Below are 22591 nucleotides of genomic sequence, written 5' to 3' on the forward strand. Positions count from 1 at the left end.
TTAGATTCATACACTATCATTGAATGACGATTGGATTTGTATTAAACACACACATTTACATGTGTATTGTTATATGATTAAATAATATCACATGTGTTAAGTGGCGTGACTTCCTCGGTTTTTGAGTGCTCTTGTATAAGCTTATTCCAAACTTTCTCTCATCTGAAAGATAAGGTTCAGTTATTTTCCATGTCCAGAGAAGATTTAATGGTCATAAACAAGGAGTTTTGGAGATTATAAAGACAACATGTATAAAGGCATTTATCAGTACGAATTCATCTGACCGTTCATACCTCCCCGTGCCAAACTTCTGAATCTGTTTGGTATGGTCCATAATGCATGGGGATTTTATAGAGTTTTATACTTGTGCAAATATGACATACGAAATTCATATCAAACACGGGCCCAGTGCAACAGTACTTGATCAAAATGTAATAGGTTTTAAATAAGCTCACAAAATCAACGTATATTATCCACTCTGTATCAAAATAAAAATATATGAATAAATAAATGAAGTCGAGTACAACCCAGTTCTTTAAGTTTAAAAAAGGATACGCTATAATTAATTGTAACCATACCGATAAAACCATTATTCGTCATGAAAGTTGTTCATGTTTAAAAATCTTTTGGAGGAGTTATCAAGTGAACCAAGAATCTAGCGGAAAATTAAAAAGAATGTAACCTAGGGATAAAGACCAGACGTGGGAAACAGACACACGCAACAAATTAAGAACATAAAATAATCAAACTCAGACTCCACCACAACCCCCAAATAAAAAAAAAAAAAAAAAAAAAATATGGGAGCATGGTCCAGGTGCACCGGTAGGGTAAGCGTCCTTTTGCTTTTCTAGAAACACCCGCCAACTGGCTCATAAATAGTCAAGTCCAGGGTAGACAATAGAGGAAAGGAAAATTATGACACGTTGTATTGAACAAATCAGTTTTCATGGTGTTGGTGGATACACCATAACGATCCACGAGTTCAGAATGACGACCATAAAACATCTGTAGTGTTGACTTCAATCTTCACAAAAAGGCTGCGTAGTTACGGCAAGCTCAGTCATAACGTAAGGATGAAAGGAAAGCTGATAATACGGAATGAAAAGTCACCGCGTTTGTGGTATAGTTTGGTCAATAGTTTACCTTTACCATCGATTTCCAAGTGTAGGTCAAGATATGAGGTTGACTTCACAGTGACTGCTGTGTAGTTTATCTCAAGTTCTTGGTTGGGGGGGGTTAAATGCGATATGTATATAATTCCCAAAACTAGAATCGTTTAACTATAATACGTCATCTATATAGCAGCAACTGAGATAAAATGATCTAGCTAAACGATATCCCTTCTTCAAGTAGAGGAGCACAATTTGTCCCCATCGGCATGCCGACCGTATGTTGAAAATGCCATAATTTGGGTGGCACAGGGCAAATTTTATCCACTGAATGTTTTGCTGGAATGTAATGTATATACCCTATGTATGTCAAATAAGAAAAACGTGAATAAACCGGATAAATATATCGAGAATAGTGATGGTGTACATGTATATGTACAAGAGACAACAACCCCACCAGGATGGAAATGTCAGCCCAAGGCCACTCATTGGTCCACAAAGTTTGTTTTCAATCGATAATGGGTGGCTAGGAAAATGGGTATTAAGTTCCCTACCAGAACAGAAAGCAGAAGACGCTTACCCTACCGATGCACCTGGTATATGCTTCCAGTTTCAGTAGAGTCCGAGTTGCTCATTTACTTTTGTTACTATGTATGTATTATTTTGGTTATTTTATTTCCTTTGTTGTGCATGTTTCTTTTTCTGTCTGGTGTTTGTCCCTGGATTACATTCTTTTAATTTCCGCTAGAATCTTGGTTCCCCGCATTACCCTTACCAAATATGTTGATTATTTTTATACCTAGTAAATTGCTACATTTATTTTTTTTATTTCTTAAATCAGTAGAAATCTAGTTCAGTTCAGCACTAGACATGTTAAGTATGTAGCAGTACTAAATGTCTTTATTCGGAGTCGGAGTCAGAGTAGTCGGACTCTGGAAGGTCTCTATTTTCAGGAATAACTGGAGCATACAGATTAACTTACCCTCGACATCATTATTGGTTCTAACTATCTGGCGGTAGACGGACCACTGGCGTACATTACATACACTGCTAGAAAACCAGGTCCTCCTTAAGTACGTTAGTAGTTGTTTCATTTGCTGTGATGCGTTGACTGCTGACTAGATAAGCTGCATGAATGCTGGTCTTATATGCTGTGGTGGCAAGAAAGGCAGTGCAATAATCTTCCGGATTAAGATGTGAGTTGTCTGCTTCTGGTTGTAGGCGGTCTTTAAACCAAGAGTAGCGACTTTCCTCATAACTGCTTGGCACCAATGGAAGGAGTATCCCTTTATGTCAGCTGTTGGAAACGTCGCCTTAATAGCAGACCATACACCCGTAAGAAAGAGATGTAATTTAAATACTTATTATGAATATTTTGCATTCTTGATATATAGTTAAATAACCTAAGTTTATATCATTAATCTCAGTACCAATTACACCAAATTTCTTATAATAGTATTTCTTCTTTCAATCTATTTTAATTAGTTATATCTCATTAGCAATTATTCAAAATTTCGTATAACAGTATTTTTTTCTTTCAATTCATTTGAAGAATTGTATCTCATTAGCAATTATAACAAGTGTTTTTCTTTTCAATCTAATTTAATTAGTTGAATAATTGTATAAATACCTGACTCAAAGTGAAATATAAAAGGCTTCTACTCTGCTGTGTGGAATCACCTCTTTCAGTCTGTTGCTCGAACACATTATCTATAAATGGTTTTGGCATTAACATAATAGAACAATAAAAAACATTCAACAAATACATGTATATCATACAAGTCACTATTTGTTCGTGTACTCAGCTTTCTATGATGGATTTACTTTGGAACAGTTAATGTTTAGTAATAGTTTCTTGTGTAATTTTCTAATGTAATTCAAATATTAAAACCGACTTTTTATAAATTAAATCTATTTAAGTTTTAACATTAAAGATACCTCAGCTCTTATCTTACATATAAATTACAGTTAATTATAAATTACCTCATGTTGCATTTCTTCTGTGGAGTCTTTGTGTTGTTCACCGTCTTCACCATTCAAAACACCCATTATTGGTGGTTCACATTCACTACACTCAAAGAGGATTTCTACCTCACCGTTGTTTAACCGCTTGTAAGAAGCTAGGGATACACCTGAAATGAATGGGTACTTGTAGGACAAGAGTCAATTACAAAAAGTTACAAAAACGGGAAAACATGTAAAAAATAATCGAGTCGAGTTGATGTCTCTTTGGCATATTTCACATTTCAGTTCATAATCTTAATTGGTACTTGTAGGACAATGTACACAAATTTTAAAAAAGGCAAATGTTATTAATCGGAGAAAAGTACCAAGAGTCAAATTAAAAAACTTACAAAAACGGAAAACGTGTTAAAAAATTGAGTCGAGTTGATCAATGTCTGTTTGGCATATTCCCCATTTTAGTTCTTAATCTATTTACGTGATTTAGTTTTTTCACATTATTATCACACTTTATGACCTTTATATATCATTTTTCTCATTACACTTGACAATTTTTCTGTATTATCAAGTAATTATTTTATACCATCCAGAACGAAAAGAAAAAAAAATAAAATTAATAAACAGAACTAAAAGAATAACCTGTGTTACACAAACGATACTGCCATCTGTTACAACTCTCACACTCCAGAGCATGTTGTCGAGGTCGGACCTCCTGCTTGCAAAATACACATGGATAAGACATGTCCACATGAACAATAATGACGATGTTGTAACATGCTTCAGCTTTTAAAGCATTTAGGCGGCGTATCAAAGAAAGGACTCAAATATTGAGTATATGATTTTATTGCATCCCAATAATCACATCAATTAATATAAGCGTGTGCTTAGCTTGTGTTAAAAAGACCGTTATAACCAACATTCAGTTTTAAAAACCGAACGATTACTACTTCAAAGCAGGTAATTTGTGTTCATTAATGGCAATGTAAAACAGTTTATATTAATTTAACAAATAAATTAATTGCATTTTATCTGCCGATTAAGGTTATGTGTATCGCCTTCCAATATTAATTGGATTTGATTAATAACAAATAAAACCTAATTTATTTTAATATTTTCATTTCTTTAAATACAAATGTAGTTATAAATATCAGTTGAGACATATCATATCTTTGATAAAACAAGTTGTTACCAATTAAATAAAGAAGAAAAACTATGGCCTTTTATTATATGGCCGAACTGGTACACGGCCGAAACAAAAGCCAGAATCGACCAAGGCCGAACTTTCTCCATAGCCGAAACGTCTTATTTCCTAGAAATTAACACTTTAGGTATCAGTCTTGTATTACATATTCCTGAGCGGGTGTAAACATAGATTTTATGCTTCTTTACATGAACTAGGATTTTAATCAATACATAAATATAAATGATAACTCAAGTTTCAAGTTTTATTAATACTCTCTGACAGGTATTACACTGTAACAAGAGGCAGATAACTAACACATTTACAATACAACAATGACAGAGAAGGTAGACATTCATACAAATAAATAGTAAATTTTCATACACATAAACAAACATTGTATGAACAATATATTGACCAACATAATCAAGATCGTTAACTCAAAAATTATTCATGATCAGGAAGCACGTGCTAAAATCTGAGCTCAGACACTGTATTAAGTTTATATACAAGTGGATTTAACATGTTACCAGAGAGACAGATGGAATCTTATTATTCTTGAATGTAAGTTATAGTAATTTCATAAGATCTTTGACAAACAATGCCAATTTTTTAAGCAATGTTATATTGCACAACGTCAACAGACCATACATTTTTTCTTTCGATGGTCTATTTATATAATATGCCGAAATATACTTATCACGGATTTCAGTAACTTTTGCACATTTACACAAAAACAAATAATGTAATTCGTCCCCAACTACCCTCTCTATACACAAATGACAAAATCGTTCATCTCGTGGTACCCAAACCCATCTACCATTCTCTACCGGTATTTTTACGTTCGAACATAAGAGTTTACAGATCAATTTTCTGAACAAATTTGGCAGTCTCAACAAATATGGTTCAATGGACCAGCTTATCTTTAAGTTTGAATGAAGTTGGCCCCTAGTAGAAACATTCATATCACTGTACATTTTCTGACAAAATTGGTCAATCAATGTCTGTTTTATTACATATTTAACATCAAATTTACTTAAAACTGATAGTGATTCCCTAGGTTATCAAATAATGATTTCATACTCAAAAGCCAGGCTATATTTACATCATTATTAGAAAACATCACATATGCAAAATTACACAGAGAACTTGATAATTTACTATGGTTCAATAAATTTGACCAGAAACATTACATTCGTTGCTTTTTATAAGTATATCCAACGGGAATCTCCCGTTTCACCGTAAACCATGTAATTAGGAGTTTTTGATCTAACATCTAAGTTACGTTTCAAATAATACAAATGCAACTTTTCTATTTCCTTATTGCAATGAAAACCCCATATCTCTGATGAATATAATAGAATGGGTACTACTAATATATCAAAAAGCTTCAACTGTATATCAATTGGTAGACACAATCCTTTAGATTTATGTATCAATGCGTACATGACCTTTCGAGCCTGTTCAACTAAATGTTTTTGTGCTAGTGAAAATTTGCCGTTATAGTTGAACAGTATCCCTAGATACGGAAAAGAATCAAAAACTGAATAATAACGCCATCAAATATGAATCTATTTTTTGTTTGATTTTTTTCTTTGAGAAAACCATGATTTTTGTTTTATCCAAGTTTACAGACCGCCTCCATTGCTTACAATATTTACTAAATGCATGTAGAAGCAGCGGTAAATCTTCTTCATTTTCAGACAGTAGAATTGTGTCATCAGCATATAATAACAAATTTATTTTCATGTACATATCAAACTCTATTTGGAAATATTTATCAACTCTGTCGAGGCATTTTATATCATTTTGAATGAAATCTTCTTCCAAATCTGATAGAAATATTGAAAACAAAAAAGGCGATAAATTTCGCCTTGACGCCCACCAATTTCTGAAGCAAAGAAACCAGATAACTCATTCCCAATTCTGTCAATATTCTCATATATTCAAAGATGATATTTTGGAATAGAATAGAATATATTTTAATTTGTCAATTTGATGCCTGTAGCTGAACAGAATTCAAAACAATTATCAAAGCGAACAGATAAAATTAAATATGGCGTTTTTTTTAAACAATATAATTGAATATTTAAATCTGTTTTCAGCATTCTGACTCCGCTATAAGTCTTATACATTATGTAGTATTAACTACTTGGTGTCTTCCACTAGGATATTTGACCTCTTATCACATTTTCTTGATAGTGAAGTCGTCATCATGGTTCATGAACCAAACCTATTTTTCATGCCAGGTCGTTCAATATTTTATTTTTTTTATTTACTTCGCATAGTGGTTTTGTTCTTTCAGTTGTCACAGTCTGGTATTGAATTAAGAATTGGATGTTTATATGCGTAAATTAAATGCATGGAATGTATTTGGATGCAGGGGTTATGAAACGCCCCTGTATCAGAATATATTTCATTCATTTATTTTGCGCATATAAACATCTAATTAATTCAGATTCACGTTTTTGTTTGTTTGTTTGTTTATTAAACTTTTTAAACTAATTTGATCTTGTAACTTTTTGCAACTCGTTTACCCCAATAAGACAATGACTTTATATTCCTAATAGTAAGTATTATATAGTCTCTGAATAAAGCTATATCCAACCTCTGAATTCCACTGAGTCCACGACAGAGGTATTTCGGCTTTATCATAGACGTTAACGGGTCCAATATGAGTAAAAATCAATGACATCTTTATTGAGAAGTTGTGTAGGGTATGATAACAGTTTAGGTGTACATCTGGAAGACTACTAGAATTTTCAATTTTTGTGTGAACACATTCTGTTTTTGTTTCGGTTTCTGCATGTAGTAGAAACAGGCTCTTTTCCTTTGTTTTTCGTTCGTGTCTTTATTTCCCCTTTAAGAGATATAATGACAATACCTTAAACAATTAAATACAAACTAAACATGCAACGTAATTAGAAAGTCAACATGAAAAAAAAAGAAGAAATCATTGAAGAGTACACGTCAAATGATGCATATTATATATATATATATATAGAAAGGTCTGAAAAATTCCCAACGATGATAGAACTGTCAAATTTGCGATGCAAATTTTTGGTCGTTCCCTCCGCGGGACTCGAACTCGTACCGCTGTGACATCTATGACAACACCGCCTGCACTAAGTCCAGCGCCCTAGACCACTTGGCCATAAAAATATAGCTTTCGCTGGCCGGGTCATTCCTCCTCGAAGGATTAATCTAGGGCTGTAACTTAGTACACGATGTATGGTAGTACGGGACAGTTCATCTAGGTGTTATTATGTAGGATAGAGGATCAAATTAATGATGCATGTCACAACAAATCAATATTATACAACGTCTCAGAATGTGACGACTCTATTCGCTACACTGCTCCATCGGATCAAATTAATACAGGGAAGATAACGTAAACTTTTAGAAGGGTCTGAAAAATTCCCAACGATGTTAGAACTGTCAAATTTGCGAAGTCGTCACATTCTGAGACGTTGTATAATATTGATTTGTTGTGACATGCATCATTAATTTGATCCTCTATCCTACATAAAAACACCTAGATGAACTGTCCCGTACTACCATACATCGTGTACTAAGTTACAGCCCTAGATTAATCCTACGAGGAGGAATGACCCGGCCAGCGAAAGCTATATTTTATAGCCTAGCTGGCCGAGTGGTCTAGCGCGCTGGACTTAGTGCAGGCGGTGTTGCCATAGATGTCACAGCGGTACGAGTTCGAGTCCCGCGGAGGGAACGACCAAAAATTTGCATCGCAAATTTGACAGTTCTAACATCGTTGGGAATTTTTCAGACATATATATATATATATATATATATATATATGCGTGCGTATACCTAGTATATATAAGTTTTATTAGGTGTTTTCTGCATTAGCGTTTGACCCGGAACTCAGGAGTAAATTACACTTTCCAAGGCATTGCATAACATGAATTGTCTCATGAAATTGTATGTATCGACCTCAGTTGATGTCAATGGTTTTACTAAAAGTACTTCAAGACCTCTGAAGATTTTTTTTAAATAAAACAAAAAGTCGGTCTTAAAATAAACTCTTGCAGTTTTTAAAAAGACTGATTTTTAGGTTTGCTTAAAAATAAGTCTCATGATTACACCAAGATTCATCTCACATGGCCTGTCAATTAATACTTATCATGTCTAATATAGTCATTGACTGGGCTAGAATTCATTCATAAATATATATTTAACTTCTATATTTATTCAGATTGAAACTTGATCACAAATATGTCCACAGCATAGCGAGTATACTACAAAGTATCCCTTCCTCCACATATGACCTGAAACACAGAAATTTAAATACATCAATATTCATAGAAAACATATCTGCAAAGGCATCAATGAACATAAAAAATATCAGTCGAAATTTTAGACTTTCTGAGGCTATTTATCCTGTTCAACCCATGGTATTTATTGACAATATTTATAAATTCAATGTGAACTCATCGAATGGTATTATGCAATATTTTTATATGCAAAATTATCAGAAGTACTACATGATTTGACACTTAAAACATTTTATTTAAAATCAAAAATATATATTATCAATATAAATGTTAATAATATAACTATAACATCATGATTTTTACATTAATTGTTCAAAGTAATTCATTAACGACCACTAAGACAGACAACTCTGTCTGAGCTGAAGGCATTAATTGCCACATAAACAAAGGGAGACAATTTGTAAACAAACACATACTATATTAATCTTTACTGATGGTTTTAGAACGACCAAGTTTAGTAGTAACACTTTTCTACACAGTTAAGAAGCCATAGACATAGCCATGAAAGTGAAATCATACGAAGATATTCAATGTTATTCCGAAATTTCTTTTCCGACAAAATTTGTCGTTGAAACTCTCCGTTACTCCCCATTATAACCAAAATCTCAACTGTTGATTTCGGTATTGTACTTCATTGCACAACTATAAAAATAGATAGTCAAAATCTGTAGGCACATATAAATTTCCGTTCCAAAAACGAGCCTGATATATACAAGAAGTTAAGAGAAATCACACTTATACCTCGCAATTTTATACCTACTTGGTGGATCCGCCATCTTGGTATCATGGGTTGCACATGCCTGTAGAGGAGAAAGACTTGACCACTGTAAGTTAAACTTGCGATTTTATATTTGTGTATTTTTCATTTAATCATGCATAGGAGTGTTGTGTATATAATGATTACATGTTTCTGTGTTCAAGAACATCAATTCGGTGTTACATCAATTTTTTGTTAATATTTGCTGTGATATTGCAGAAAATACAAAACAAGATGTTCGTCACTTGTTGTGTTTACAAATTACCAGAAAAATAAACGGAAGAAGTTTTTTGTTACAAATATTGGGCCCTTAACCTGAAAAATAAATACCAATATTTTGTATTTTTGCATGGCTTCAATTTTTGTATAAGTTTTAAGTAGAAAAATCAATGATCAACATTTCTGTATTTTGACAATTAAGGGGGGATAACTGCTATTTGACTATTAGCATATTTAAAAAAAATCAAAATTAAAAGCTGTTTTAATCATTACATGAATATTTTTGTTGTCTGGTAAGTAGAACCTAAATATTTTGCCTTAAGAGCGACTTTCCTGACCTTATTTTGGGTCTGTATTTCGGCCCATTGGCTGAGAGTAATATGCGCCACATATCCCTTGACAACCTACAAATGTACACTACTCTCAACACTAATTTTAATTTCTCCACTCTCAGCAGTGGTGACTTTATGAGTGGAGTCACAATGTCTTCACTATCCACAGAAATTGTCAGAAGTTTACTACTTTCGTCTTTATACCAAGGTGTATTTAATGGTTCTAGCAGTTAATTAACATTTCTCAGTTATGGACAGAAAAAAACGATTGATAAGCAATGAAATTAAGCCATTTTATACTAATTTTTACTTTGATGGAGTCACAATGGAGGATATGAATAACTCCACTGTGAAGATTGGAGAAATTAAAAATTTTGCTTGATGGTATTGTAAGTATGTAATACATTTTGTAAAATTAAAAAAGAGCAAAAAAAAGAATGTATGAACATTATTTTGTCGGCAGTACCTTTTGTAAAATCAAATCATATACAAATGATGCAAGCTTTGAAATGTAATGAAAGGCCCAAAGTTTTGAATTGGCATTAAACATCATGTCTCGACCAACAAACTGACAAGATGTAGGTTTATACATGTAGAACACATTAATGGAAACAACTCTTAGAATGCATTCCTATATTTCACAAAACTGGCCACCCCTATAAACTGGCCATTTCCTCTTGTTCCAAGTAGTGGCCGGTTTGGAGAAGTTTCACTGTACATGTATAGTTAGATGCAAGCTGTTTTATTCACCACGTAAGAGTAGAAAGTAGTGTATAGCATTATCTCTTAACTGCTATTGGTAGTGATTTTCCTGACTTTGTTTTTGGTCATAATTTCAGCCCCATTTACTATGAGAAGTATGCTCCACAGTTCCAAATTTCATCAGTGAAATTCATAGTTTTGACTTGAAACATTGTTTCCAGATTGTGTGCCTGATTATAATGGAGATTTGTAAGATGTACAAAATCCTTTCTCCACTCTACTGTATCATACTATAATCCTGAAGTCACATCATGGAAACTAATGGTCCTCATGAAGGATTTTTATTTTTAAAACATTGAATAAAAACCCTTGCCCTCATGATACATAGGTTGCTGGGAAAGCCAAGGTGATCTTCCACTCGTGATAGAAATTTTCTGGTCGTTTTGCTCATTCTGCTGTGCTCCACTTGTGAAAAGACTGAAAATTTATATTACTCATGGAAGATCACCCAATCTTTCTCAAGAACATGCATAAGAACCTTTTATTCTTGTGACAAGTTTGAAAATCAAGAATGACTGATTTCGAGTTTTCTCCATTTTATACCCTGCCACATAAAGTGGTAAGGTGCATGTTTTTGTGTGTCTGTCCATCTGCCTGCCCCTGACGGTGTCCAGATGATAACTGGAGAATGGATCAGCAAATATTTTTGAAACTGCACTGTTGTTAAGTATCATCGAACAAAGTAATTTTCAGCAAAATCCAAAATGTAGATTTCAATTTAATTTGAAAATGTTGCAATCCTTTTTTCACTTTTTGTTTTATCATTTAATGCTTTTTTGATACCCTATTTTTTAATTTAATTATGTGTCTTTAATTGTTTTTTTCAGATTGTCAGTTGTGGAAAGACATAAATTGAGCCTAATAAATGAGAACATTCTCCTCCCTACCTTCTGGGTTTTGTAGGAAAGAAGCTGATGATATAGGTAAGTTTATTTTAATTTACTTAAAAAACATGTCATGCATGTGGTAAACATTAAGACTAAGATCAAGAGATTTTGAAAATTTGGTCAGGAGTTTCAATCTAAGAACAAATATTACAGGTTTTTAAATCAACATATTTTTTGTATCAAAAAGTCATAACTACCCAGTAAAAGTGATTTAATAGTGACATACAACTTTCTGAAGAAGTTTCATTGACCTTAATTGCCAGCACTCCACAGTTTAGTTTAGTTTTGCACTTTTGGCTAGGGATGAAAAATGACATAAATGGAAACAGGTGGTTGCTATAGTGATTTAAAATGAAGAATCTATTGTTGATAAAACATTTTCTGAAAAAGGGGACTTTTAAAAGTATTTTGCAATTATTTTCAGTGTTGATGGGACTTTTTTCAATGACAATTTGACTTCATTGTGAAAGTGAAAGTGAGTCAATTTTTTACCATGCTAAATTTAATAATTGGATTACAAAGTGAAATAGCTCAAAATCTAACCGGCGATGCCTATATGAGGTAGGGGTTTTTGAAGGAAAAAGTTTGGACAGTTTCAGGGGATGAAATAAAAGTTTAAGATATTTTGCGGGAAATTTGTTATTTTAAAATCTGATTTTATTAACTTTTTCTTGTGAATTTTCACATATTTTTGCATGGTTTCTATTCTATTTTTTTCCAGAAAATTTATACTGCATCCTGAAGTCCTTGGCTTGAGCTATTTCTAAATATATAGATTTACAGATGCTTGACAATTTTTTAAAGTGATAAATGTTACAAAGCATCAGATTACAAGACCAAAATTAGGCAGTTCTACAGTACTGTGGAGTGCTGGCAATTAATTATGGCATTAACCTTTGATATATGTCAAAAGGTTGTCATTTGTCTGGGTAGCATGCTTGTCATTTCATGGTTTCAATCCCTAGCCAAGTCAATTTTAAATTTCTGAATTTACAGTTAACTGAGTTAAATTGTTAAATAACCTTAAACAATGCACTCAACGCACTATTTAAAACTCAATTGAGTGAGAATTTCTTATTTTAGTTTTTAACTTGAATTTTGTTGATAGATAGATGATTAAATGTCTTCTTGAGTTTTCGGCAGAATAAATTGACTTACAATGTACAAGTTGCAATAAACATCTAGTTCAGATTCTTAGTAAAATTACTGTACACAACATAAAGGATGAAACAATTCATTGCGATATCGATGTACTAATGTATCATGATACTTTTGGTGACGATACAATACTGTAAATTTGACTGAGGTTTCTATATGATACAATACAGGTCAAAATACAACTTTTTTTTCAAACAACTGATGAAATAACATTGTATTATGCAAACATGTCTTGTGAAAAATCATTAATCTTTGTGAAGATCAAAGTTATATAGACTTGAAGAATGAAACCTGGCTTCAACAAAATTCATAATATTTAAATATGTTGAATATTCTTTATTCCAAATTGAAGAAAATATATAGGCAAGCATGCTGTTGTGTATCATATTGAAATGTTTTATATAATCACCTTTGTATCACAGTACGTTTCATGTCGTGAGGTAGATGTATCCTTGCAGCCTACAAAACATGTACATTGTACATTTGTACATGTATATTTGAATACTAAAAATAACTGCTTAAAACTCTTTATTTTGTACACTTGATTTTCCTGAACTAACTAAATGTACATGTATAGAACAGTTTAAGAAATAAGATATATTTACATGTAGATCAAAATGCTTCATTTTGGCCAACTTTAGTCCTCCCTCATCTCTTTTTTAAAATGCTTCAATACCCCTTTTTTCTCCATTTCAATAAAAAAAGGTACAAGCATGTACCTCATTATATTTCCTGGCCATGAACTATCTAAAATTAAGTATCACCACTTTCTGGGGGTAGTGAAAAGGTACATGTAAAAAGAAATGCCCACTCCCGTAATTTGATTTTATACAAAATGGACTGAGAATCATATAAATGACTTTCAATTGCCTTTCAAGCAATGATATAATATATGATTTTAAAAAAAATTAAGTTACTATACTATGACTTACATGTAATAAGTGGGTAATCTATAAATACAAAATGTATGCAAGAACTGTATCATAAATATGAATTTTTAACACCAATAAGCTGAAAAAGCATTGGTGCATACATGAGCAATTCTAAATCAGTCTGAATGGTTTTGATACATATGTACCTGGCCCCATCACCACAAAACTAAAATACCTAATTCTGAGAATATTCTTAACTCCCTATGAAAATATTTGAAATTGATGACATCACAAACACTTAAAACTTCTCTGACTTAAGTAAGTTTTGTGGCACAGGGGCCTGATTCAATGAGTGGATGGCATATTGGTATCACCTTTTCGTCTGTCTGTCTGTCTGAATTTCATTATAATTATCTCAACTCCTGATGGTCAAATTTAGTATTTTACTAATTATATGTAGATATGGCATGAGTTGTAAGGGATTTTGGTTGCTGTTTAATATCAACTTCCTATTTTGTGGGACTTATCTGACCACAAACAATATATCATATATTATTTACCGAATTTGCCATAGCACAAAATTCAAAATCCCCTCAAACACTGAGGCTTTGTTCCTTGTATTGAACATGAGGCTACTGTAATGTAGCCCCTGTGATATACTCTGGTAGAACATATCAGTGCTGGATTTGGATTCCAATTCGCTTGTTTTTTAGTTTTGAGTACTTCAGATTTAGTTTTGAATCTTGAACTTCCTAAGTTCCTGGTTCTAATGCTGTTGATAAGACATTACTCCTTGAAATATGTGTTCAGCTGCTCAGCATACTGAAGTTTGCAATATCTGTATTTGTATTTCTTGGGTATACCATATATTTATATTCATTATATGGATTTATAGAAAAAATATTCATCACAAAAATCTTGGCTGCCACTGGACATATTGATTTCAAATGTGTATACAGATGAGGTATACTTAGTCAATTATTTTACAGTACCTTGACCAATCCATCCCACTACATGCATAATTATGATCTGTCATTGATCATCCGTTAGTCATTGATCTGTCAACAGGTACATTAAACCAATGATTGCTACCGAAGGGCCATGTGAGCTATTGCCATCACGGCATCCCTTGTCGTCTGTCTTTGTTGTTAACAATTTTTCAAAACTCTTCTCCTCTGAAACTACACTGTACTTGACTAATTAGAACCAAATTTGGTATGAATGCGCCTTAGGGTATTCTGCATAGAACTGATCTGAGGATTTTGGATCTGTGGAAATACATGGCCGCCATTACTAAAAAGAGAACGTAGGGGTTAGACGAAAGTATTTCACATATATATCCAAATTGTTAAGTTTAACCAAATTCTGACAGTATAAAATATTCAGCATGATTAGATCTTTCTGTGGTCAATTTTTCATGTAAATCTTTTCTGCCATGTTGGAGTAATTCCCCTTCTTTGACATCTTTTTGCTATTTTTGATGTTGTTATATGTATTTTAAAAAAAGTTCTCCTCAGAAACTACTGGACAGAATTAAAGAAAAATTGATATGATTGTTCCTGAAGTATGTATGTGTGTTAGAAATTTTTATCCAAGAAAAAACATGGTCACTTTTACAAAAAAAAGAATGCTGCTTTTTGAATTAGGTGAGCAATTCAGGCTCTCTTGAGCCTTTTTTAGCTCACCTGGCCTGCATGGAACTGATGTGGGGATTTTTGATCTGTCGAAAAGCATGGCCACCGTTACTAAAAATAGAACATAGAAGTCAGACAGTAGTTTTTCAAAAACTATAAACCAAATCTGTAAGGTTTAGCCAAATTCTTTCAATAGCTGAATGATCCTTATTATTAGGACTACGAAAGTCTTCAGGGATAAAAGTTGTCAGTCGACTTCTTATTGTTCTTGAAAGGGGAAAAATGGAAAGTTTTTTTTTACACTTTTCAGTCAATATCATGAAAACTATGATAGATATAAAGAAACTCTCAGTTGCTGAAATGATCCTTATGATAAGTCCTACCAAAGTTTTCTTAAGTCAAAATTGTTGGACATCTTCTTGTTAAATTTATTGCCCTTGAAAGGCAAAATTCAATCAGATGAGCGGTTCAGGCTCCTGGGAGCTTCTTGTTTTTACTGAAATACAACATGTTGATTTAATGTTTTAATTTCAAAATTAAATTGGTATTGTACCTTATTGAATTTGTTCTAATAAACATTCCAAAATTTACGTGAAATAATCATTAATAATAGTCATTTCACATACCAAAACAGTGATCATATTGGTTATTGTTCATCGGTTTTTGATCAGTCACTGACTATTCAATTATTGGTTGTTGATCTGTCAAAAAGTTGTGAAGATCGGTTCAAGGACTGAAGTTGGTGTTCATTGTCCACTTTCTGTTTTGTGGCAATGCTGTACGAGTTTGGTTTTACCTATGTGTGCAACTTTTTATTTCATTTGCCATTAAAACATTCATAATGTGAATGTAATTGGTACAAACTTCCACTCAAGTTTCAGTTGTATGGTAATATGCCATATTATCTGTTTGATGCAATTTTTCAAGGCTAATATTTTACAGATACAGCCAGGTACTGCATGTATTTGATGTAGCAATGTGATTGCCGATTTCAGTACAGCCAGTAGAGCTTTTAAATTTACTTTTTTGTTTTTTGCGTATTTATGGTTCGTAAAATATGGTCCTGTGGCTAATTATTTACTTTTTGTGACTGTGCAACATTTTTAAAGTTTTTTTGGACTTTTATTTGGTTGTTGAAACTTTTGATGGAAAGTTTGTAGAAATGAAAGATGATTCAGCACATGTTATTCAGTGTAATAAAAGTACAATGGTACTTTAAATTAAAAGCTATTGATATGGTCAACTTAAAATTGGTACACTGATCCTAAAATGCAAAAAAGATGTGGTTATAGTTTTATATATGCAAACTTTACTTACCAGATTTATTTTTAAGCTCAATAATATTTCCAGAATAGCATAGGGAGATTACTAATATATAAAAATCTAGCATGAAACATGATCATTCCCAAACATTAATTTTCCATTCATAACTTTGGTTGTTAGATGGAGAAATGATTCCTTACATGTATTCAACATCTTTATGTGTTTATAATGTTCAGCTATATCATTACTCATTGTTGGAGGGCTGGAAAGTAATATATTGCCCCTGATGAGATGCAAATTTGTGAATATGACATCACTAATCACCTATTCGACTGTTACATGTATATCTACATTTGTATATAACTAATTGAAGAAAGTCAGATTTTATCAAATTTCCTAAATAGTACATTATTTTATTGTGATTAAGAAAAAACATACTTTGTGTCAAATTTTGAAAATACCAAATGAATTAGTTGCAAGTTCAAATTGAAGTGTCAATTATGCCATGCAATATACATGTAAAACACATGTACATTTTGTTTAAACAAAAACTGAACCCCATGTGGATTTCGCTATGTAAACATTCAATTGAGTATCAAAACTGGGTCAAGTTTGTTATTGTTTTTGTGTACATTGTGGTCATGTGATTATAGTGTGTTTATGTACATGTAGTAGTCAGTAGACAGACAGTTATAGTGTTTTAAAGAAGGAAATTAATTCATTTGACTTAACTATAATTTGGATTGGAATATGACTATAAGTTGTACAAGTTTTAAAGAGGAAAACACAAAGGAAAAAGGTATTTATAGATTTTTGGTCAGTTGTGGGTTAACTCACTATGAGAAGTTGATTCTCTTACAGAGAAAGATTCTATACATGCATGTTTAAATCTGAAAATAGATGTCTTTTGGTTTTTTATCACTGTGCAAAGAGGTTGATGCAATGTGGGGTTTTTAACTTCATTCTGTTTAGTCTCATGTCACCTACTTGTACATGATAATATAATATATGTATCTTAGGTTTAACATGAAATTGGAAACTCACAATGGACTTGTGAATTTATCCAATTTCCATGAAAAATTAACATATATGTACTAATATTCTAACTGTACATCAACATGTACTGGTAGATTTAAATTTGAGCTCCCACCTAGGGAATTCAAATAAGTGCATGACTTGGACTTATTTATATCTTACAGTCTGTAACCCAATATGTTTTTTCTGTAGGGTATGTAAAGTTTAGGTACATTATTCTATTATGATGATATGTGTACTGGTAGATGCGGTCATTTCTTTATATACATGTACCGGTACATGTAACATGAATATGTCTTATGCAATATTACACAGGTCATCTACATCAGGCTTCAAGGACATACAAAGCTTGGATCTGTACATTTTATCACATTTTTAGCTCACCTGGCGAAAGGCCATGTGAGCTATTGCCATCACTTGGCGTTCGTCTTTGTCTGTCGTGGTCGTCCGTCGTCGTTAACAATTGTACAAAACTCTTCTCCTCTGAAATTACTTGACTGATTAGAACCAAACTTTGTATAAATGTTCCTTGGGGTATCCTGCATAGAATTGTAGTGGGGATTTTTGATTCGTCGAAAAACATGGCCGCTGCTACTAAAAATAGAACATAGGGGTCAGAGTAGTTTTTCACATATATTTCCAAAACCGTTAGGTTTAGCTAAATTCTGAAATGATCCTTATTATAAGGCCTTCAAAGGTCTTCAGGCATCAAAGTTGTCAGACGACTCCTTGTAAGAGTTATTGCCCTTGAAAGATGATTTTTTTTTTTTACAGTTTTCAGCCAATATCTTGAAACCTGTAATATATAGAAAGAAACTTTCACTTGCTGAAATGATCCTAATGATAAGTTCTACCAAAGTCTTCTTGAGTCAAAATTGTTGGACATCTCCTTGTTAAATTTATTACCCTTGAAAGACAAACTTTAACAGGTGAGCAATTCAGGCTCCTGGGAGCCTCTTGTTTTCATAGTGGTATTTAAGCTCTAAGTCATAAATGATCATTTAGTTATTGTTTTCTAAGTGTTTTGGTTATGTCTACGTCAAGTAAAAATGTATGTTTAAGTACATTTACCTGAGTATTTTGTGGTCTTTTGGTCAGTTGAAATGTCGTTTTTAGAATATTTTACAATGCCAAAATAAATGCTGGTAGAGGGACAGATTTATTTAAAATTAAGATTCACATTCATACAATGCAGCTTCCTCCACTCACAAATGTAAATTATAGGAGTGTTACATGTACATGTATATACAATCTTGTCATTGACTCATTGTTATGTTGTGTGTTGTTTTGAAAAAGATGACAAAATTTGTTATCATGTCCTTCCGTTATTAAAATTTCCTGAGGCCAAGAAAATAAATGTGTCTATTTAAGATTACCCTACCTACCCTATTTTTCTGTCTTCCCTAGCACATTTTATTGTTATTTTTTTGTGAAATGCCACTAAGATATCATCATTTAGTTGTGCACTTTTAAAGTCACAAAATCCTCCTATAATAATTTATGGAAATAAAATGATTTGACCTACCTTATACCCTAGTTCTTCCAATATCACTTTAAACAAACATAGGCCTTACGTTCATGAGGTCCTTCTATTAGCCCTGTTAAAAAGGTCTTTCATTCATGCTGGTTCTACAGTCAATTAGACCACACTATGTACATGATGATCTCTTTCTTGCTACTTACATTTTGTTTATGTAACGTCAGCAAGAGTTAAAAATTGTTTAGTTCTGTAGAGTTGTGCCTAGATTGGGCATGACTTTCATTTTGACACATTTACCCCTTTTGGCTTTAGCCTAAACCGTGGGGCTTAAACAAGTGGAAATAAAGTACGACTTTTGTTTACATATTGCAAATGAAAATTTGCCTCTTATCGTTTCATTACATTTATAATTTTTTTCCCCAGTTGAATACTTAATTTTATTCCTGAATATGTAAATAAAAAAATATGGTCTCCTATGAATCAATGAATCTGTGTATTTCTTATTTTAGTTTGGTATCAAAAGCATCAATAAATTATTAACATATTTCTTAAGTGAAAAATTTGTAAACCTAAAAACAAAATAGTTATTTTAGATTATTAAAAGTAAAAGTATTGAAAATACATAATTTAAAATGTGAGATTTGTCACATCATCTTTTTAAAATGTCACTAGCACTTATAGTCTTTCATGTTGCAGAAAGGAAGCCATTTAAAATGAAAAATATTTATTTCCATAAATGATCCTATGTGAGTGAAATAGTATTTAAAAAATATATTTGATCATGCAAATAGGAATGTTATTTAAAAAACAAAAGAATGTTGTTTATTTTAATTCAGAAATTAATCAATTGAGAACCTTCTTTTCCTCTCCATAGAAAAGATCAATTAACAGTTGTTATATTAAGTCTTTTTGGGCAAAATAGTTTTTTTTCCATAGACTAACTTGGTACTATGATGTCATTAATGCATTTTGGTTCATGAAGCATGAGGTCTTAGTCTTGTATTCTTTGCCCCATAGGCTTTTATAGTATACCTTAAATTTTCATGATTTTTTAAAAAATAGACAAGGAGTTTCAATCTTGACCATGTTTTTCAATTTAGGAAATGTCAAAAATAATTTTTAGGTCCATTTTAGAAAAAAAAGGCACCAACATTGGTACACCAGGACAGGTCAGACTAAAAATAGACTTTTTCTACTTTCACTTTTATTTTGAGTTCATAAAATAGACCCCTTTTCTGAAGCATTATTTTTCATGAAAATACTGTTTTTTCTCAAAAAGAATTTTTTTGTGTCATAGATTTATATTTACCCTGTACTTATGATGAAAAATGATAGTCATTTGTCAAGAAACAAAAACAGGAAAAGGCAAAAAAGAAGCGCACTATATTTTTTAGCCGCCATATTTTGATGTACACCCTCCCAGGAATATGTAATACAAGACTGATACCATGAATTTCCCCCAAGTTGGTTATTTCCCATAACTTGATCAAAAATTAAAAACAATCCTTGAATAACTTATACAGGAAGGCAGCTGTTAAGAAGGATGTGATATTGTGTATATTAGGTACCAAAGAACCATATGTATTTTAAATTAATCTGGGTTATATAGATGTAAATAAATATATTGAGGTTAGGCCAAGCCATAATGTACTATATTACCTGGAAGGACTGCCTCCTTTAATATGAAAATCGGTGAAACGTGTCCTGTATCACAGTTCAATGTCAAAGCCACTAGTGCTTTACAAATATAATGTTCACTAGAAATTGTTAGTTGTATGTTTTTGTTTTCTTTGGATAAATCACAAGATTATGACAATATCTTCAAGGAGTTTTTCAAAGGCTAATTGTGATATTGATTTAGGTAAGATTAATTAGTGGTTTGCTTGGTATTTATTCGGTTAATTGCTAGAGTTCTTAGCTGGTTTATTGATTAAATGTTGTGTATTGGATAAGTTCATACATCGGCCATGTTTTCTCACATATGATCTGTTTTATTTTGATTCTGAAATTGAAATTTTTTTGAACATAATTGAAATTTTAATTTTTTTGAACATAATTGAATTGTTTAATTATTTGACCAAGCTTTATTGATGAATGGAATTAAGTTTTGACATTGCCGTAAGTTAAGGTACTTAACCATGAAAGAGTGTTTTGAGAGAAATTTAAACCCTGGTCATTTATAATACATGTAGAAGTTATAAATACATGTAGACAGTAATCTTTCTGTAGCCAGAATCTAGTAACATGTAAATGCAGTCTATGAATGAAGTGACAGATTGGCCAGTCAATGGCTTAAGAGGACGACCATTTGATTCTGATGGGAAAGGGGGGGACAAATTTTGTGGGGTCTGATTGTTTATTTTGTGAAATTTTGCTGGTCAGAAATTTAATTTCCAAGGGGTAAGATTATTTATTTCCATTTTCCCTGTATATAGAATCTGTACTGAAGCCAGTACAAAATTATTTATTTACTAGGAGGTGTAGGCTAGAAGTGTTATTTTCAACTTTTTCAGGGGCAGAATATTCATTTCCTAAAACCTGCCAGCCCACCTTAGAATCAAATGGTTGTCCTTAAAAGGTCTGTGCCACTATTGAGGGTGATATTAATATAAAGGGAGTGGAAATTTATTGAAGCTTTGTTCACTCAATTTTATGTAATACAAACTTTGAAATTTCTCGTTAAGTCTAAATGCTGAAATGCTGGGATAGTCTTTGGCATTGGCTGATTGTTGTATAATTGTATCACTTGGTGTTTTTGCATTCATTATGGACAATTATGGACAATATTCTGCTGCCCTAACTCAAAAAGTTTTATAACAACGGTTGAGGTACATTTATGGTTGAAATTGGCAAACTTCCACTTGCTGAATAAAAGTGTTAAACCCAGAGTTTAATTGCATATATTTTTAACCTTATTTGCACATTTTAGTCATAATCATTGGTCAGAACATAAATGTAGTTGGTTTTTCTTAAACTTTTCAAAAACTACACATTCCACATGAAATATGAGTGTCTGTACCAATTTAGACCCATGTAATACCTTGATATTATGAAGCATTTTTACGACACAGTCAGTGTTGAGTTTGCTTTGACATCATGTGACATCCATGATGCTTAACCATGGCAACCTAACCGATGTAGCTTACAACCTCACATTTTATTTAACAACTGTGATAGCAAATGTGAGATTTAAGGCTCCATGGGGGCATTAGTGTCCGAAATATTTTCAATCACTTTTATATATTGAATAATCTTTTATAAATTGAATAATTGAAAATACATTTCGTTTTCTTGTTTGGCCAAGAAAATAATTGAAATATGAAACACAGATTTGGGTATTAACTAAGCGACAATATGCGTCCGCTTTCTTTTCTTTTTTTTGAAAGGTAGTACTTGTAATCTATTATATCAGAAGATTTGCTGGGTCTTTTTTGGTGCTGGCATCACTAATTTGAAAATAATGATCAAATTTATACTAAATTGTCGTTATTTTTGAAAAATCTTGAGTTTTTAACTATGTTTGACTTGTCATTACTCAATCAAAACTTAGTAAAACATTCTATTGTGGTGATGTACTGCATTTAGTCCTTAACAAAAATACAGATTGTAACATTCTATTACAAATGTACCATGTTTATAAATT

The 22591-nt window shown here is 32.2% G+C and overlaps 2 protein-coding genes and 2 long non-coding RNA genes across 8 annotated transcripts in view; 1 reads left to right on the plus strand and 3 right to left on the minus strand.

Moving 5' to 3' along the window:
* Nucleotides 1–2: 2 nt before the first annotated feature.
* LOC148606948 (uncharacterized) lies at nt 3–3813 on the minus strand. The gene is made up of 5 exons (XM_088546297.1): nt 3711–3813; nt 3093–3241; nt 2740–2819; nt 2092–2422; nt 3–162 (listed from the first exon to the last, which is right to left on the minus strand). Exons 1-3 carry the CDS (start codon nt 3811–3813, stop codon nt 2745–2747), a joined length of 327 nt encoding a protein of 108 aa, XP_088402423.1. The 3' UTR covers nt 3–162; nt 2092–2422; nt 2740–2744.
* Nucleotides 3814–8444: 4631 nt separating this feature from the next.
* Nucleotides 8445–9096, minus strand: LOC148606949 (uncharacterized). The gene is made up of 2 exons (XR_015915408.1): nt 8966–9096; nt 8445–8543 (listed from the first exon to the last, which is right to left on the minus strand). It is a non-coding gene; the product is annotated as an uncharacterized LOC148606949 (long non-coding RNA).
* Nucleotides 9097–9241: 145 nt separating this feature from the next.
* Nucleotides 9242–22591, plus strand: part of LOC148606950 (WD repeat and SOCS box-containing protein 1-like) — a 30020-nt gene continuing 16670 nt past the window's right edge. For 2 of the 5 annotated variants that reach the window (XR_015915406.1, XM_088546469.1), the window contains exons 1-2: nt 9242–9375; nt 11447–11542. Coding sequence is in view for 3 of the 5 variants with exons in the window: in XM_088546469.1 (XP_088402595.1) it covers nt 11485–11542 (58 nt within the window). In the remaining 2 variants the exon portion in view is untranslated. Of the gene's footprint in view, nt 9376–11446; nt 11543–17068; nt 17233–20650; nt 20810–22591 lie in introns of those variants that run through there. The other 3 variants (XR_015915407.1, XM_088546471.1, XM_088546470.1) reach the window with 2 other exon arrangements.
* LOC148606951 (uncharacterized) lies at nt 12986–20691 on the minus strand. The gene is made up of 2 exons (XR_015915409.1): nt 20608–20691; nt 12986–14829 (listed from the first exon to the last, which is right to left on the minus strand). It is a non-coding gene; the product is annotated as an uncharacterized LOC148606951 (long non-coding RNA).

This window comes from Perna viridis, chromosome 9 (assembly GCF_037379345.1).
Source record: "Perna viridis isolate PV_CMFRI_1.1 ecotype Kerala chromosome 9, ASM3737934v1, whole genome shotgun sequence".
Classification (NCBI taxonomy): domain Eukaryota; kingdom Metazoa; phylum Mollusca; class Bivalvia; order Mytilida; family Mytilidae; genus Perna; species Perna viridis.